At 30.5% G+C, this 21063-nt stretch overlaps 1 protein-coding gene across 5 annotated transcripts in view; it reads right to left on the reverse strand.

The window, feature by feature from the left end:
* Window positions 1-21063, reverse strand: part of LOC145935771 (uncharacterized) — a 47611-nt gene that overhangs the window by 21558 nt on the left and 4990 nt on the right. Inside the window, exon 1 of one of the 5 annotated variants that reach the window (XM_083037346.1) lies at window positions 3425-5013. The exons of the other annotated variants lie outside the window; for them this stretch is intronic. Within the exon in view, the coding sequence (XP_082893472.1) occupies window positions 3425-3519 (95 nt within the window). The 5' untranslated portion in view covers window positions 3520-5013. Of the gene's footprint in view, window positions 1-3424; window positions 5014-21063 lie in introns of those variants that run through there. 5 annotated transcript variants of the gene reach the window in all.

The following is a 21063-nucleotide window of genomic DNA, read 5'->3' on the forward strand; positions in this document are numbered from 1 at the left end:
ATTTTAATATTTTTGCAAATTAATATCAAATTCATCAACAAATGTATAATTAATGAGTGAGATGTTACATATAACTAAAGATGAAAAATGGATTTGTGCAATCTCATGTGCAGCGTCTTTCTAATATACTAATACGCAATATTTCTAATATATTAATACACACTAATGCGAATCTAGCGATAATTAGTCATGTGTACGACATTTCATATATTTATAGCCACGTATTCTTTCCTTTTTACGTAATTGCGACATGTTTCTTTAGCGTACGAGATTTAATACGCTCGCTGTATGATTAATGACTCTTTGCCTTTGATATTAATTGAGTCTTATACTTATCTCAGATGATTACGATGTAATTTGTGTGGAAATTAAATTTCGTAATAATTTGCTGAAATTTGCTTATGCAGATTTTGATCGATTAGTCGCAGTAGAAAAATAGGAATAATTTATTAGTACGCGAGTGAATATACTTTATTTTATCGTGTATATATATTTTATATATATGTATATATATATATATATATATATATATATACATATATTATATATGTACATATATAAATATAAAAAGATGCATTGTGTGCTTGTCACCATAACTTCTCCTTGGCATAAAATTCTCTTCACTTTTATATTCATCGTAAGTCAACTTCAAGATTGATGACGTTATTCTCTAGTAACTCATTTTTACCGCGAGATATATATACACATCAGCGATCCGCTTTCGTATTCTATTCATTCTCAAATCTATTTCCTTTTCCTTTGCCTTTGTACTCACTTTTATATGCCTCGCATCTTCGGATTTAATTGCGTTACATAAGGTGTCGTTAAAAAAAAAAATTACATCATCACACGTGGATTGAACAAACGACGGAAACCTGCTGTTACCGGTTACAATAAAATCCACTTAAACCACCCCGAAGGCCTCAAAAGTAGGTAATTTAACGCTCTGGCATATTGCTTTGACCCGAAGCAACGAGCTCGATCATTTAAAAAAAAGATTGAAAGTGAATCGAGATTCTGAGGATAAAGATCGGCGCTGAAAATCGCGTAAATTCGAGTAATGAAGAACAATCTTTCTTGACGCTTTTCGTCACCGACAAGTCACAGTCTAACAATAAAATCTTTTATAATCTCATTAAAAATTCGACGGAAGCTGTAACTCTGTATAGAAAATTATCTTTTACTAAAAAAGTTTTTATTTATGTGCACCAAGATTAATAGCATAATGCAGAGGATTGTAAAAAAGCGTTTAATAAATAATTTAATATATTTTAAAGTTAGAAATATTAATAAAATAGCAGTACGCACAAAAAAAGAATTTTTGGCAATTATTACTTATTATTTATCTATGCTTATAATATTTTCTCAGTTATTAGGATTAAATACAATCTGCGTAGTAGAAAATTGCAAATTCACGTTGCAGCCTTCGCGAAAGAAAGAAATAATCGGTCATATTAAATAAAAAAAATTAATAGGCACAAGAAAGCTGTTCTATATTAATTCATTAGGTCATGATCATTTTTTTGTTAAAATCTTATTATCATGTTTTTTTAAATTTACTATATAACTATAATAAATCCTCCGTGGGTTAAATTGTTATTCGTTCAGCTGCGCTTTTAATCTCAAGTGCTGTAATTATTTCATTCGTAAAATAAATAATAAATATTATTTTTCTTAATAATCACGAACAATTTCAATAGAATGTTTGAAACTGGTTTCATACACGACTGTTTCTTTTTTTACTCACATTCATAATCAAACAGGAAAAGAGATCTCTAGCAAAACGCGGCGATCTCTCTCAATTCCCAAGAGAATCTAAAGACCGAAGCGTACTCGGATATAAAGAGTCTCTGAGTTTAAAATAATAACTATATTTATCAGTTATCTCACAACTCATCCGCCGGCAAACTCTTCTGGAAAGATGCGATGCGCGAAATCAGAAAGTACACATTAATTCTGTGAGTGTATATATATGCGCTTTGATTCACATACTCTGTCTATATATATTCAATGTTAAAAGTGTAACTGTCTTATATTGACATTTTACGCGATCTTTCTATTGAACAGATAAAACCCAAAATCACAGACATTTACATTCAACACTAACTACGAGGCTTTTAGTATAACATATACTTTGTGCACTCAAATCATATGTTTAAAATGCTAAATGTGTTCGTGTAAGTCCTAATTATATCCGACAATAGATAACATTGTATATTCAGTATATATATACATATCTAAAATCAGACAGCTGCATTTCTCACACTAAATGATGAGAATATAATTTATTTATTCTTACTTTAAATGCAGAGTCAAATGTGTGATAACGGTAATATTTTGTCACGTTTATGTATATGCAAATTATAAATACTGCGTTTAAAACGATGCATTTTTGCGGAATCGTGCTTGTGTCGTATTGTAAACAGATGACCTTGCTTTCAGCTTTAGAATGCTCGGTTTAAAATCTCGACCTCGAAAAGAAGCGAACAAAAGTGAAACATAAAATAAACATATATCTCAAAAGCTCCTTTATCTTTATATGCAAACTAAAATGTAAACTCTTTTAGTCGTCTCCTCCAAGGAATTAGTATAAATGGAAGATATTTCAATCTTAACTTCAATTAATTATTTTTTTCGATTATTCGATTGATAAGAACGTAAATTAAACAATGCCTAACATAAATGAGTAGAAAATAATATAGCAAATATTAGTTATGTTAGTAAAAACTGCCTTTTTACAATTTTCTAATAAATAAATATTAATGCAACTATTATTAAAATTATTTTTCCAGGCAAGTTGCAATTAACACAATCTGCGTTCTGAATTCCTTTATTGTTAACAAAATTATTAAATAAAAAATTACATTTTTTTTCCAAAAATGTTTCAAATCTTTCTTCTCTTTCTCTCATTTTCTTTCGAATGCAATAAATATAATTATTTTAAGTTTTAAATATTAAATGCAATATATTCTCAGAAAAATTATTTTAGAAATATAATAAAATAATTTAGTAACACGGTAAAATAAAATATTTATATTATAATTAATGTTTTAATACTCTCTCTTGAATAATTTAATATATTAAAATATGTGTCACAACATACAATAACTGCCTTTTGACTATTTGTCTTAACGAAATAGCATACCATGTGTAAACCATCAACTTAACGAGAGAACAGTTTTTTTCCATTAAAAAAAAAAAAAGCAATGGGATTGTAGGTTTAAAATCGTTCTTCGGAAAACCGGGGCCGGAAGTAAAATAAAGAAAAACGTCGTGAAAGTCGTAGACGTCGGAACACCGCGAAGCAGCGGCTATTTTCTTCGAGGGAGCCAGCCTCTTTCTTCACTTCGTCATTTCATCGCCTCTCTTTCCCTTCTCCCGTCGCGACCCTCACGCGATTCCTACCACGAGAGAAGCAACTTACCTCACAGTATAGGATCTTCCCGGTTTGGAGGTCATTGCACTGCGTCGGGTGGTTGTAGCGGGAGGGTGATGGTCGACAGCAAATCGATTTTCCATGACGACGTCGCCTGCTGCAGGTCGTCTCTCTCTTCCTCCCTCGGTCACCCTCTATAGTGTCCTCGCGACACGTGATGTGCTACGATGTGCACTCTATACTTCTATAAAACCAAAGGGAGCATCCTCTTCAAGATGCAGATCGATCGATACTTCGCAGGCGTCTCTTTGTCCACGTCGACCATCCACCCTTAAGTTGCACCTTTGTAGTTCACACACGCGTTCTCTTCTCACGTCGACTCGAAGGTATCTCGAGAATATCTGACAGAAGACGAGTCTGCTAATTTTGAGATAATTATCAGCATTATTCCGGATCGGTTCCGCAAATATGCTCTGCAAATAAATTACGGAGCTTTAGATACGAATGAATTATGATGAATTTATCATTCGACAATGACAACCCGGGATCGAGAGTAGGGAAGAGATGTATTTCTCGTCCTCTTTCCCCGTGATCTCTGATCACGATTCGGAAACTCGTGTCGTAAATTCAGTAGAGTAGTCTTGTTATCAACGCCGGCCTGATACGTAAATAATTTCCCAAGCAGCCAGTCCAATGTCACGGCAATGGTGATATTATCACCTCTGTTTGCACGAAGCTTTATACGTTGGCTGATATTCGTTCAAGCGTGTTTGTTTATACACCTTCCTCGTCGTACAGTTTTTCGATGATTCTTTTGCCTTCTTTTTTGTCGCAAATTTATGTCACGGTTGTGTCACGGTTCCGCGTCGGGAAATTCCAGAGTGATCGATGGACGATCTGTGCAAATCTTGTCGACCGTAATTTTGCAACTGTCGACTTCCAGTCGTAAAATAAAAGGATTCACGTGATCGTGACAAATCGGTCGTTTCCGATTTCTCTGATGATTCGTCCGCGAACAATCGTTAAGGATTCTTCATATACTTATAAATTTCTCCGTTTTTCAAACTCGCGGATAAACAACCTTAAAAACTTATATAAATACATATGATATAGCTTGTTATCTTCATAACAAGGTCGACAGTATACGATGTCTATTTTTCAAGAAATACAAAATTATTCTGAATTTTATTTGCAAAAATTAAAAAAACAGAACTGTCAACAGCTTTCGCGAAAACTTTCGGTCAACGAAAATCCTCGTGTAGATTAGTCATCTTCATAAATGTGAATATGGATCTTCCGCGCAATGAAGGAAGAATTAAAAGATTATCCTACGTTAACACACGCGATAAAGATTTATGTCATAATCCTGATGCTCTGAAATACACTCTAACGTCACTCTTTCATTCACGTGGCTGCGATCTCTTCAGCATCCACGGGGCGGATCGAACGAGAAGTTTATCCCGAAATCAAGAGGGTGAAAGAGCGCGTGAAATGGCTAACGGGGCGGCGAGGGTGATTCTTTGTATATGCCATACGGTGGTTTGTCACTGCAATTCACCGCAACCACTATGGTTGCATTACGTGGCTCACTTCTATCGACCGTATCGCACTGCGACGAGGAATCAGACTGGCCTCCGAGCCGCGTGCCGCGCAGGTTTCATAAGTGCTCACGCGCGCGCACACCCGCGCTCAAGCCATCACAAACACAGGTGGCGCCGAATTAAACATTCCTAAATAGCGTGATCCTTTATTTAGTATTTTCTCCACGACTCACACGCATCATTTCCTATAACGTATATGTTAAAATTTGACTTTTCTTCTTTAAAAAAAAATATAAAGAGATTTTATCATCCGTTTATTGAGATATAAAGATATTTCATAAATCAACTTTTTCATCAAAGCTTTTAGATTTATTAAAATAATTTTGAAAAAAGCGCAATAATTTATAAAAATTACGTATGATCACAGAATACATAATTTCCAAGAAATATTATTGAAATAATTACGTTCGTTATTGTATTAAGAATAAATTAAAAATATCAATAGATTTTTTTGAATAAAATCTCTTCCTTTGATTGCTTTACAACAATGCTTCAGTTGCAATGAGAGAAAAATTAATTTGTTGTATCAAAAAGGATCTATTAGATTAATCCGTTTCGATGATACTATTCACTCTTTCTAATACACAGATGAATATATCAAATTTATGATTTTAGATTGACAAATTTACATAACGTGCGTGCAGATATCTTTAATATTATAGCAACCTTAATTTAATTTAATAACATCTTCAATAATATCTTATAGGTACTTTTTTCTATCACAAAAAGTAAAACAAATCCAGAACAAATTAAAATCAGACGGTCTTATGAAACTACTTATTAAGAAAACTTAAAACTTAAGAGAACCTGCTTATTATCTCGTATAATCTCCAAGTTTATCTTTCGTATACTGTGCATTCCTTGAGTCTGCACATGCAGTCTTATCGTCGGATCCGTAATATCAAGCTCGTTGAGGAGGACTGACTAATTAAGGGCCGCACGCAACGGACCATTGACCGCATTAAGGCCCCGACGATCACAGATATGTCGATCGATTTCCGTCCCGATCCACCCTCGCGAGACCACGCAGCATGTTCTAATGACCATCAATTACGGACGGAGATCTGAGCTTCGAGAAACAATTAACGACCGCAATAACAATTACGTCATTTGCACTCTCGTTTCATTAAGACACGGATATTAGCGAGGACGATATTTAACAGTCGACGACGCGAACGCTTATTAGATGACAAAAGAGACTATCTTAAATGAATACCGCATTTATAACCGCACTATGATCATCAGAAATTTGGCTGTCCGCCATATAATTCGCGCTCGAAGGAAGAGGACCAAGGAAAAGGTCATAAAAATCTGTCAAATAAGTATAAATTAAGATTAAAAATATTTGTAACATTAAGAATTAACATTGCACTGTTATCTGATTCTTTGTTTCTGAATTTCGCTGGCTATTTTTCTTTCTTCGAAACAATTTCTTTATTTTTTTGTATAATTATCGCTTTTATATTTAATTATTATTATTTGACATTTTTTCTTCTACACACACCGGTATAAGAGAGATATTCAGGTTCTCAAATCATAAACGAGGAAAGAGCGAAAGAGATTAGCGAAAGCGTAGAAGCACAGTCGGACATACGTGAATTATAACCCACATAAATTTTCACGTCGAGTGGTTGCATCGTATCGCGAGCTTAAATCCTATGGGAGAGTACGGACCATGTTTCCGCTCGCGAGAGGGATCCTAATGTGGATAATCTTAATAATGTCGATTTCGCGCGCCGAGTATTCTAAATCGCGCGACGCGACGGTATGTATTATATTTATGCCGAAAACAACGCTGCCGACACGAGATTATGCGGAATTCACGAATGAATTTCTGACCCCGAGGAGGATCTCTCCCTCTAACCAGCAACTCGTGCTATTCCAGCCGATGGACACAAGAGGCACGAGAGAACTTAGCAATATATATTTGCGAGTTGTCAAAGAAAATTTGGTAACAGCACGTACAAATTGCTTCGAAAAATAACACTTGTATATCAAATTGTCGGTTTAATTCGTGAAAACATGCGCGTTGTAAATATAGTCTTCATGTAAAAAAATTGTAAAGCTGAGTAAATACAAAAGTGATATTCATAAAATCCTAAGAAAAAAATTAAAAATTTTTATTACATTTCGTGACTTCGTGAAATATAGGTTTCTCTAGTTCTTTATTTTTAAATTATTCAGAAAATTATCTCCCAAAATTATTATGATTACATATAATCCCTTCAATGCTTTATTTCATTTAGGAGAGAGATATGGAAAATTGTTAGGATTTCAAAAGAGAGATTTTACTCCTAACGTTTAATTTAATAATTATTTAAAAAATTATATATTTTGGAAACACAAATTATACAGTTATTAATTTATTGTATACTTTATCATAATTTTTAATCAAAATCCTTCAGTTTTAATTAATGGAATATAATTTTTTGATATTTTTTGACTACATATCGTTAAAAGAGATTATCACAGCTACCCGGTGTATTATTAAACAAAATTGAATACAGTTATATTTGTCGTAACAAAGCACAATAACTCAAAGAGCATTCACGATAAAAGCTTTCACAGAAACTGATGACTATACGATTCAAAACTATGTTGAAAGTTAAAGTGTTTGGATGTCAGATCTCTTAATGTGCAATCACGATAAGTCTATTGACTGCGAAACTAGCAAGGTGCCTACTGATCGTTATAAATTACACGTAATGATGCTAAGCCGAAAACGGCACATACAAGCTGAAACTATGCGGAATGTTGCCGCAGATTGCCAAGGCGGATGCTTTCTTGAATTATAACTGCAGTCTGTCTCTTCACCATTTCTCTAGCGTTGGCAAGGCCGACTGAATTTGAATATATTCTTAACTCGGAATTACTTTAGATTTTTCGCATCCTGCGCGTGAACAATCTTGGATCGAAGTCTCATATGTTATGTTGCATTCTCTCGTAAACCGTTTTCTTTTTAAAAAAATTATTATTATTGTAATATATGTAGACAATGCAATTTTCATTCCATCATTCTTTGCTTTGCCTTTATTCATTGATTTTTATATGATATGATATGTAAAAGCATAAAATATATTGCACTTTTCTTCCCTTATACGTGCTTCAGTTTTAATTATTTTTTAAAATATATATTATTTATTTTAGGATGGTTTCCAATATTGTGATAAAATTTTAATTAGCTCAAGTTATCTCTTTGATTAACTTAAGAGTTAATAAAACAATAAAAAATAAAAATATTAATATAATGTGCCTATTCTCTGAATGTTTATTGTTCCTCGAATACTAAAACTGTTTTTGAATAATTTTTATTTTTCTAAACTTTTGAAAAAAGAACCAGTGTTAATGATGCGCTATAAAACTAATGTTTTTAGTCTCTTTTTGTAAACTTTTATACGATATTTTTTTACAGTTACAATCACGAATAAACAACCTAATTCCGGTAACACACATGCTTTCGGAATAACGTCACGGTCAGCGGCGGTCAGTAATTCATATTAGACGACAGCGTCATAATTTAGGCGCCATATAAATTCACGAATGTTGCCGAATGTGTTGTCTGTGTCGTCGAAGATAAAGTCGCTCAACGAAAATTCGCACGCATTCCGTAAACGGGATTCCAGAGCGACGTATGGCACGTACGCATCATGGGGGGGGAAGCACAAAGAAAGTCATATGGAATGTCGAGAGAGTCGCAGACTCGTAAATCGCTCGGCTCTCTCTCGCGCGCATAGATGCGTACACCCAGTGCGTATAAATATAGAACGCATCCCGAAATATGTCTTTCAGTCCGCACTTAAAATCGTTGCTTCCGCCGACAATCCGTCCGAGTGCCCGCTGCCCTAAGGGCCACAACAGATTTTGCCATCACTATGGTTTTTAAACACGATGAGACTGCATTTGCAAGATAGATCGATCACTTGATATAAAGGGTCAAGGAAAAGAGAGAGAGGAAGCTCTTAAAAACAGTAATTTTGAAATGTGATAAGGCACGATAGACTTTAGCAATTCTTCTTTTGATCTCATTAATTATTTATATTATTAGTAATTATTAAAATTATTTTATATTAATATTAATATTATTATACATGTATATTTATTAATATTATTGATATATTTTTCGAAAAAAGCAACTTTCTTTTTTCAAAAGAAAATGATTTCGAAAAATTCAACATATTGTAGTTTATAAGAAGCTGTGAGAAGTTCAATCCATACGTTTAACAATGCATTGAACTTCTCATAGTTTTTTAAGAATTCGAAAAATCTTAAATCTCTGCGAACACTTTACACCGTGAATTGATAGATAGCTACATTCGTTGAATCGAGAGAATTTCTCAAGGAAGCGGTAGAGCAAGAAAAGAACTATCAATCCACGTGATCGTTCGGGCATGAAGCCAACAGAATTGTCGGATGATAGATAGATTGGATTCTCGATCGAGCGAAGCCGCGCGAGAAGACTTAACGGTGCACAAACCATTGATCTCGGATTTATTTAGTCCATGTCGCGATTAATCTATCTATACATATATTAATATATAAATCATTCTCATCGTTATTATATGTAATAATAATAATAACAATTGCTTATGGTTCCTCAACTATGGTTCATCAATCATTTTATAATTAAAAATAAAGCAATTTGTATTTTAATGCTTTAATGAAAATTTTATCTATTGTGGAAAAAATAAAATATTTCAAATAAATTCGAGACAATGGATGATGAACCTGGTTTTTTCTTCTTAATTTATTCTTAAAATTCGAACTTAAACACAAAACAGACTTTTAGCCGTCGACTCTCAATTACTTACGATCATTTGTATCAACGTGATGCGTACATAGCGAAGGAAAGGCTTCTATTCGCGGAAAAAGTGATTGCATTGTTCGTCGAAAGATGGATCGAAAGAACATTTCATCAATCTATGCAAGGTGTGGTCAATCGGATAACAGTATCTTAACTTATATTAAGATTAACCAGACAAGAACCGCCTTTCGCTTTTATCAAGCACATCTGTATACAAAAGAATATTCTTCTGATCACGCGAAATGCCAGTAATGCACGAGAGCATTTATAAAAAATTATTTTAAGATATTAAATGAATAAGTTTATTACACATAATTTACGGAACTATTCATTCAAATAAAATTATAATTGAGAGACGAGATACAAAATTTAATTAAATTTATCTGAAACTTATGTGTTTTTCTATTTTTTATTTGTATTATCATAAAAAAAAAAGAAATTATATTTAAAAATTTTATTGTATTTAATAATTATACATGTGTGTGTCTACGCTACAGCAAATTTAAAAATATTTTAATGATAGAATAATTTTTACGGAAAGGTACACATGTACGCATCATCTTATAGATTTAACGCCAATCAGAATCAATTATTCAATTACGTAAATATACAAGTTGGAAAATTTAATGCAAATGATCATAAGTCACATCAAAATCCATTATTATTAAATACATAATTTTGACGGAATAAAGATTGATCTCTAACTAGGGTGATTACTAATATTAGCAATCGTATATGTATATTCTTCGTACTAATAAATCAATTACGAATTGACGAAAGTAAGTTTAGTTAATCGTGCGCACAGCAAATCCAATAACAAGAAGACATCGTCTGTACATCAGAGGTTAATTGAACATGAACCCTTAATTGTAATCCACGAGATTAGCTGCAGCTGTTGTGTTCGACACGCGGCTATTCCGTTTCCGGGGCACGCGTGTCATTGAGTACTATAAAAATCGATGAGCCCGATTTGCTATTAAAGATATTGATTGTGTGTGTGTGTGTATGTGTGAGTGTGTGGTGTGTGAGTGTGTGGTGTGTGTGTGTGTGAGAGAGAGAGATCTTCTCCTGATCATTAATAACTTCTATCATTTGTCACGTGGCGGAATTTAATCCTCATTCGGTATCGATCGATTACAAAGGTTGCCATTGTTCAAAATTTGAATTACAATTAATTGCTTTTAAAATCAATTTAGAGTAAACACATATATACCTACATATATCTTGCATCTTTAATTAAGAAGTAAATTGTATATTTGCTATTAATCACTTTCATGTGCGTCATTGTAACTTAAAACCCTTAAAACGCGATCGTTATAATAAATACCAGAAATGTTAAATGCGATTTGTTTTAATTATTAACAATTAAAATATATTTGCAATTAATTAACTATTAATTAACGATTTGTAATATAAAATTCGATAGAGAAGAATTACGTTTTAGCAAATTTAAAATGATTTATTAAGTTGTAATATACATAACTTAAAATGACATTGTGTGTACTCAATAAATTTGTTTTGTCGTCTTCTACATTACTATTAAAAAAAAACAGTTATTCTATTTTTAAAAATCAAGATGATCTTACTTTTTTCTAATAAAAAGTATTTTTTTTTTTTATTATTGCAATTTATTGACGATTAAAAACTAATGAATTTCTGTTAATTTTCTATTCTTTTTTTGTTTATTTGTCAAATTATCATAAATATCTTAGAAAAACGTGACGATTGTTACAAGAACCACCCTATATATTAGAAAGAAAGAGAACTGTAGCAGAATACTCGATGTTTATTTTTGTGACGTATAGCTCATTATTGTTGATATGCCATGACCTTGTTATCATTCGTGCTACGATCAGGTAGTAGCGTGATCCGCTACATGTATATTATGGCATTATCTTTCCAAACACATTTACGAGAAATACTGAGAGTTGTTAAATGTTACAATTACCGATTATCAACTCGCGTGATTAATTAATTCTTGCGATAAGCGACTATATTATTAACATGATTATTTTCTTCTTTACGAGACTCAAGCGATTAGACAGCATCACTAACAATTTTCGTTTTATACTCTCTGAAATAGAATCACGAAAAATATTGAAAGATGTCAAACATGATTCATTCGCTATGATTATTACAATTAATGAGTATCACACTGCACGATTAATTAATTCCGATATTGATCATACAATGAAAATAAAAATATCGTGACAACGACTAGTTTTCGAAGTATATTCATAGAATATATATTTTTGAAATAGAAATTTTATATGAATAAAAATTTTTAAATGTCATTTTATTTCAAAATTTACGAGTAATTTTTTACGCATTTAAAACAAAATTGTATGCGTGTTAGCTAGTAATTTAAGTAACTAAAATTACAAAAATAACAAGAAATGATATTGTTTATAATACGCATTCTTCTTAATTAAAAATATATTATGCTTGTGATATCGAATTTTTATTTTGTATTTTCTAGTTTTCGCGTTTTAACTAACCGTTAACAACCCTTCAGTTAGTATCGTAATATCAGAATAAAGTTGCTAACATTTTCGTGTTTTTCGGTCATTAAACACCGGTAACGAAACATTGCGATTACAGTACAAAGTAGCTCCAAATCACGAGCGGCTTTATATGGTATTTAATTAATGTGTAAATATAGTTTTCATTAATTCTGCATTTTAATTAATTAATTTATTTATTCTCATAAATAGTTTTTAATTTATTAATTTGTAATTTATGAATATGTTTTATTAATACATTATAGCGTTTCGCGTATAAAAAAATACAAATATTACTGCACTCTTTAAAATCTACCGCAATAAAGAAAAAGTAATTTACCAAGAATCAAGACCGGGAGAATTCTATTTATCTCAGAATACATCAAATCTTTCATATGAACATACTTATAGTTAAAAATGCTTGGTAACTATCGGCTTCTCGAAAGTTACAATCGAATAGCGTTTTTTCATCATTGCAACACTATAGATTGGAATACATAGATCGGATCACTAGATTGGAATATAAGTTATTGTTCTGTGACATTGCGATCACCTTTGGTAACAGTCGCTCATCGAGATAAAACAACTCGCGTTACCGTGGAATGGATTCTAATCCCGTCTATAAGCTTCATTGCGACACCAAGGAAGATTGCAATGCCGATGACGTAACTTTATAAACTACAATGAATTTATATACATAGACACAAATCTCTTGCTCATCAATTTTCTCTTCTTGAGAAGAGACCTAGTACATTTATTTAAAAACTTATTTTTATGTAATATTGTATACACATTTATAAATGTTTTTCTGGGATAAATATGTTATATCTTTATATAATAAATATTGTAAGACTGATTTATATATGTTATGTCTTTTATTAAAAAATTATGCGTATATCTGAAACAAGAAAGATGAATTTCTCCTACCTATTTAACCGATTGTAATCTCAAGTGCAATGTACGATAATGACAGAACCTATTAAGGGGTAAAAGTGAATTTTACGGATGTGAATGGGTTAAACGAATTAAAACTGAATTAAACGGATAAATTAAAGAAAGATCTTTTGAGAGCTCAATTAGCGCCGCTTTATTGTCTGCTAAATTAGATTCGACATAGCAAAGAAAGATAAATGTACCGGATAAAATGTATAATTAATCATTTAGAAATTCTTTATACATATCATTGCTTTTTAATTTTAATAATAAATATGATATCCAGTTTTTAATACATATGTATAATATTAGGACTATAACCTTTTATTTGCAATTCTGTGTTTGAATTTTATTCATTAATTACTAAAAAATTACTATATTATAATTATTTACGCATATAATAATACAAAATATTATATACAAAAATTATATAATTATTTTTTTTTATATTAATATTAATTTTTGATATAAATCTTTTATACACTAAGAATATAACGGCTCTCTATATATCAAATATAAATTAGAAAATAGAAAGGCTATTCTATAAATCTTTTATGTTCGAATTTTCAATGTAAAAATTTAAAAAGATATCTATGTTAATACTTATCAGTAACTATATAATTAAAAGCTGTAACTTTCTATTATAACTTTTTACTTGTGACAAGGAAATTACCTTAATAATACGGCATAAAATTATCAGTATTACGTAAAGTATGCTTAAAGATATTTATCTCAGAAATAAATTATTTAAAGAATACATAGCTAAGAGATATAATTTCTAAGAAGATGTACGAGGATGGAACGTTCTTGAACGATCGTGAGAGAAAGGACATGACCTATGCAAGAAAAGCTGACAAATACGAAAGAATAAACTTTTATATGACGGAATAATGAAATTGAAACGAATTGGATGAATCTTATTTTATCACGCTTAGATTTATATAAATTGATAGAAACGCGATCGATAAATTTCACAAACTGTAATAACAGTTACACTCTAACAGAAATTGTCTGCAAAAATTTTTTTTAGCAAATTTTTTGACGCAAAAGTACTTTTTTATATTAAAATTATAAGTTTCATATTAAAATTAATTTATTATTAATTATTAATTATTAATAAATTATCATTTTTGTGTCATTAAAATTACTCATTGTTATGTGTTAGAAGCTAAAACATATTTTTTAATTTAATTTTCCATACATTTTAAATAACATATGCCATAACAACGCGGTTGTATTTTGTGGTTAAAATATATTATGTATATAATATATATTGTCATAATAGAATTAAAGAACAAACAACCGCAAACAAATACAACACAGCATAAAACTATTTTTTTTAATTATATATACATATTTATATTGTAAAAGCCTTGAGACTGGAATTTTCATTGTTAATAAAGTTTTAAAGACTTTATTATAACTTATATCTTACTTTTTTAATTCCTTTTCAATATAGAAAAAATATGTTTTATCTATACAAACACATAAACGTGTACCCGACATACGCTCACATACGCACAGAGGTGCACATATTACAGAAAAAATAATTGCTAAAGATTTTTTAAAAATGCCAAGAAATTCATATATGTTACTTTTTTAAAATTATATGTATAAAGTAAATAATCCCAAACTCATATAACATATTTTCTTCTTTCTGCTTTTCTCTCTTTTCTCTTTAAAGAGTGTGTATGTGTGTGTTTTGATGTGTGTGTGTGATTTATATATATCTAATACTCTTATACATGTATATCAAACTAAATATCTCGTACATCAATAATCTTTTTGACACTTATGAGATTAATATTAATTTACACACATTTTTCATAATATTGATTTATATACTAGAAGTTGCGTTGAGATTCTCTTGACAGATATTTTACCGAGTATTCAGCATATATGTGTGGCAAGCAAAATGGAGAAGATTTATATCTGCATATTAATTAAGACACTCGTGAGATTTCATTCTCACGAAGTATATATATTTAGCGCAGGCTCTCGTTTCCGACTAGATATCTCGAACTTAATAAGCAGACAAGCGGAAAGGAGCGCGTTGGCGCCAGTTAAATCAGCGTGTATACGATCGCGACGGCAACTTTTATTAGTTTATAGTTGTTTCATAAATTTGCCGGTGTCGATACTCGATTACTGAGCAGTGAGAGGAAATCTTATTCTCTATCGATTTCAGTATGAAGCGAAGAAGAAAAGGCCAAGAAGAGAATGGAGAAGTTCTTATTCTGCTCGAGAAATCCTTGACAATGTGAGATGGAGAAAGTTTCTTCAACTATATCTAAAGAGACTAACACATCTCACAAGCGATTAATGGTTATTTCCTCGACGATACTGATATCTTTTCAATAAAATTTGTGATTTATAATTCAAGCAGAATATCTCGCGAAAGTTCGCATCATTAAAGTCAAATTATTTAATATCTTTAAATTGTACTTTTAATATCTGGAGAAATATAATTTATATTTCTCCAGCAATGATAATTTGCTAAATGAATTACATTAAACTATTTAAATATTACATAATTAATATATACAATTATATGAAACGGAAAGTGAAAACATATACTTTGATGTTCCCGAAGTAATAAATAAAATATCTGTCATTCACAGTTTAATATTTTTCAATCTTCAATTTTTTGAGCTTTAATATAGTAAGCTTTCGACTTCCGACACATATAGAAATTATCGCGACGAGGCGATCTTCGATGATGCCTTGCCTCACTCGAGAACACGTCTTTTAATTAAACGCAGTCAGTGCAGCCGCGACGGAAAATATTTATCAAATTATTGCATGAATGCGTTTTGCGTTTCCTCGCACATTCGATTTCCATCATGGATAGGCAGCAACTTGAAACGACTAGTTAATTCGCGACTAGTTAACTCGCGATCTCTCGCACAATTTCTCTCTTTTTCTCTTTCTTTTCCCTTTCTCAACGCACTATATCAGACACTTCTTCTAAAACACACTGCAATATGCAAAACCGAACGTGAGATGTCGATTTCTTTGTACGACTGTAATTGCAACTTCTGCGTATCATTTCGCAGGAAATTGAGAATGCGACTCTCACGATGTTGCACCTGAATTGTCTTTGTTTCGCATTTACACTTATAATTGACAATAGAGTCAAGATTGAATATTAATTATTTTGAAGAAATAAAATTTTTTAAGCAATATATTAGGCAGGAATTTAATTATCACATTTTATGACAGTAAAGCACAAATATAGATAATTCATCATTTTTTATTATTAGGCAATACTAACAAAAATAATTATAAACTACACTTTGAATTTTCTGCACATTTTTTAAAATAAATAATATCAATGCCTAATTCAGATATTAATTGCAATTACAATGTTAAACGTGTTGAAAATTTGAACAACAAATCTTTCTCCATTTCTGAATTATTAAAAGAATTTTTATTTCAAATTTTTATTTGTTACTTTGTTTGTAAATACTGTGAAAATGCGAAATTTTGATGTCTAAAAAGTCTACGTTAATTTCCGCTTGCCACATCGAATTCTCTCACTGCACAACGTCTGAGCAAAATTGCGGATGTTTGCTACGTTAAGTATTAATCTCAAGCAATTCCATGGTTGGGTGAAATGTAATTAGCGGTCTTGTGTATGATGTTTTTAAATATGTCGACTTCTTTGTGATTTTACTCTCGTGCATAATTTTAATGATCTCGACCTCTCTTAAAAAGAAAACAAGATCACTAAAGATTATGCTAAACCGGCTTAGTTAGTCGCATCATTTGCATTGATACGACACATTTAAATATAGAAAAGCAGATATCCTATATAAAGTATGTCATAGCCAACAAAAAATGCGCCATTTAAAAAGGTATCTAAAAGATATCACGATTTCACTTGCTTTCGAAATTATAATTATAATAGAAGAGTATATATATGTATATGATTTTGCCATATATACACACATAATTGAAAAAATTTAATTATAAAAATATCGTGAAAAGTTAATTTTCGCGTAATTTAATAAAATTTTAGAAAGCTTTTGGACAAAAATTTTGAACGCGAAAACGGATATATCGATTCTTTGCGTTGTGGAAGTGAAAGAATTTTATTTTGTTTACAGTCCATGATCTCTATCACCTATGACTAATATATTGTTGTATGATAGCGACAGGTTTCACGTAGGTTTCTCGCTGATAATCAGCGCGATCATTTCATATCCATTGATATTCTACAGTAGTAAAGACAATGACCTGCTTAACCGGCGATAGCGGAATTGATGTCAATACCATGATGATAGGTCATTTTAAACGAAGACCAGAAAATGATAGACTATAGAACTATGAACGCAATATGATGATATATTTTTTTATCGCGTATTTAAAGTAAACATGGTGCCTTCATTCTAATATACTTATTAAACTCAACCCTCATAGTAAACAAGAATAATTCTAAAATAATTGCATTAAATGCGATTCTTATTATTAGTCGAAACTGTAAGTAAAACAAATCTCTCTTAATTGCACAGTTAGTGTAAAACCAGTTTAGCTCGAAAGACTTTTCTTCACTGTTTATGCAGTGACCCCTATATATATTTTCTATAAGAATTGTTAAATTCATATATTAAATTCATGTGTAATGATCAACATATATGATTGCTTATTTTTTTTCTATGTTACCAACTTTTGAAATATCAAGAGTGCTTCGAACTTTTTAGTATTAATAATTTTCTTATAGTTATAATTTTTTCTATAATCATATTTTTTTAATATTACTTCTTATATAGTCGCATTTTCTTTTGGAAAAATTGTCAACGAAATGAATAATCATGAGAATGTGCAAAAATTAAACAGCTATGTAAATATAGAAATAATTTATAATAAAGTATATCAATTTACTAGAAAAATTCTTCTCGTGATACTCAATCAAGAATCTTTCTCGGATAGCTTTATGTCAATAATTATTTTAATATAGTAATAGAAATTCGCGGATAATTCTATATGAATAATTAATCTACTAGCACATAATTATAAACTGATAATGAATAAACATAAGAAATATCATTTAGGATTAAGTTCTTGCAATCATGTATGTGATGATAAATGGATTAGATAAATCTATGTTTCGATCTAAATAATTTTATTTTCGCAAAAATATAGCCGGAAAATTGATAATAAGATTTTTAAACGCTCTTGCTTTCCCTTAGAATCTCGCGAGCTAGGAGAGAACTAGTTTCTCGTTTCACAAGTTATCTATAGACATATAGTCTTAGAAAAAAAGGTGGAAACTAATTAAAGCAATGTAGCATTTTGTTCCTATATAAATTATTTTTGCAATTATCCGCAAAAAGAATCACGAAATGCAAAAATATCATCATTACTTTAATATTATTATTATAAATCATAAATATAGAATAGAATTTAAAAATTTTAGCAGAATTAAAATAGCAAAATTGTTTTTTGATCTTTTTATATTTACTTAAGAAACTGTATATCTAACAGAAATTAATATAACTGCTTACGCGTTTATTATAATTTGCAATTAGTCTTTGAATCGTGAGAATCATAAAAGAAATAAGCTAATTTTCTCGTTATCCGTTTCACTAAATATTCCCACGCTGAGATAAATCCGGAAGAGTGATAATATTTCGTAATTCACGACTTCCTGATTTCTTCTTAATGGTCAGCGTTTCTTACTTTGCAATCGGTGATATTTTTTCAGTTGTTTTAATCGTATATGTATAACGTAGAGTAGTAGCTTTTTATCGCACATTCTTATCGCATATATGATATTGCACATACATGATTGCGAAAACAGGAAAATTGTATCCATAAATACACGATAAACTAATGTAAGCGCTAACATATCGTCATTATTAATGTTTTCAAGGAAAAATACCAAGAATTAGTTGTAAAGAAGCTTCAAATGTTGAAAAAGTTCGAGAAGTAGGATGTTAAGATTTATTTTTATAGCTATGATTTTTATCAGAAAGACACGCACATATAGAAAGAAAGAAAAAACATTGTACTAAGAGATGATTTTACACAAATTAGCATTACAATGTTTTAAAAATAGAGAGAAACATCTCTCTACTGTCAAATTAAATTTATTTAAAGTAATTGCTGTTTATAAATTTGTATTTCCAGATTGACATACATTTTATTTAAACTATATTAACTTAATATTTGATAAAAAATAAAGAAAGTTAAAAAAAAGGAAATTTACTAAATTCGGGAACACAAAAAATAAAGAAAAAGTATATACATAGAAAAATATAATAGAATTTATAAATTTTGCAACAGACTCTCTTGAAGTCTATGTTTTCTAATGCGTTAAATAGTTGAAAGTTTTTTACATTAAAAATTTTAATTATAATTAACTTTTTTAAAATTTATTTTAAAGAAACTAATAAAATCGGTCTTCATTATTAGCAGTAATATTATACAATTGTTTTTTTCATATAAAATCTGAATAAAACGCTTTTATCTCAAAAAATCTAAATGAATCTAGATAATTATTTATTTTAGGGCCAACTTCAGAGATTTTATTGATCTTGATATATGTATATTATCGAAGTCAAAGATACAGTCCTGAGTAACTTTCAAAATTTTGAAAACTTTTTCCTTATCAAAATTAAATTAAATTATAATAAATTTTTTCTTTTCAAAATGTTTTCCTTAAGGAACAAGCGGAGAGAAAGAATATGTTATGGTTGGAGTTATTTATTTCGGAATAAAAGTGAGTTCAAGTAACTGTATTCTCCAGAACTATGGAGATATTCGCCGAGAATTAGAGAGAGAATGCAATAATAAACCACCGGAACTTAAGCGTACCGCGTATGCATGCGGTGGCCTAGTTATTATAACTGATGACACTGATGACACTCCAACCGGGTCAGCTAGTGCACAATGGACCGTTGCACTTTATTCGTTAGCATGTATATATTGAAATGTATATTGCGCTATAGTATATCAATTAATATTCATAAAACTTGTTCTTGATAATGAAGGAGATAAGAATGAACAATCTCGACTTTGAAATAATTTTAAAAAACATAATCTTGTAATCGCATTAGAAAACATAGAGAGTCAAGAGAGTCTGTTGCAAAATTTATAAATTCTATTATATTTTTCTATGTATATACTTTTTCTTTATTTTTTGTGTTCCCGAATTTAGTAAATTTCCTTTTTTTTAACTTTCTTTATTTTTTATCAAATATTAAGTTAATATAGTTTAAATAAAATGTATGTCAATCTGGAAATACAAAATTATCAGAAGATTATCTTTTATTATGTTTTCATAATTTTTACGTAAAATTAATCTTATACTTACGTAATTTTATGTTCACTAAAAACCTTATTTATTTCATTATTTAATAATTACTACGCAAATTTCACTTTTTCTCGAAACTCGTTTTACGCAAAATAAAAACTCAATTATATGTATATTTATAAAACGTACACTATTGTGTGTATTGCGTTGTCCGATACTGAAAATATTTTTTCTAAAGCGCGGATAAAATATCATTACTCACCTTTGCCTTGTCACGCGACACTGATTATCACACGTTATCTGATGCTGTTAGAATTGCCGATGTTTTCGTAAAAATTGCAGCAGAGCAAAAAAACGAGTCGACTACCTAACTAAATAATTATTTAACCACGACGAGTCGTCCGTTGAACGATCTCGAAGGAACTGACAATGTATCGCGGGTCACCCGCTCACCTAAAAATTCGGAAGCAGGGACATTTCCGGCAACGCGTTCTCGTTATCAGTGAAAGTCGACAGTTATAAACGGCCAGGTAAATCGTGCGCCGACATGAGTCCTCTCAATGTGGAGAAGCGACCCGACGACTTTCCATTTC

Source organism: Prenolepis imparis, unplaced genomic scaffold, assembly GCF_030444845.1.
Source record: "Prenolepis imparis isolate NDT839.2.m4 unplaced genomic scaffold, iyPreImpa1.0 SCAF_5, whole genome shotgun sequence".
NCBI lineage: Eukaryota > Metazoa > Arthropoda > Insecta > Hymenoptera > Formicidae > Prenolepis > Prenolepis imparis.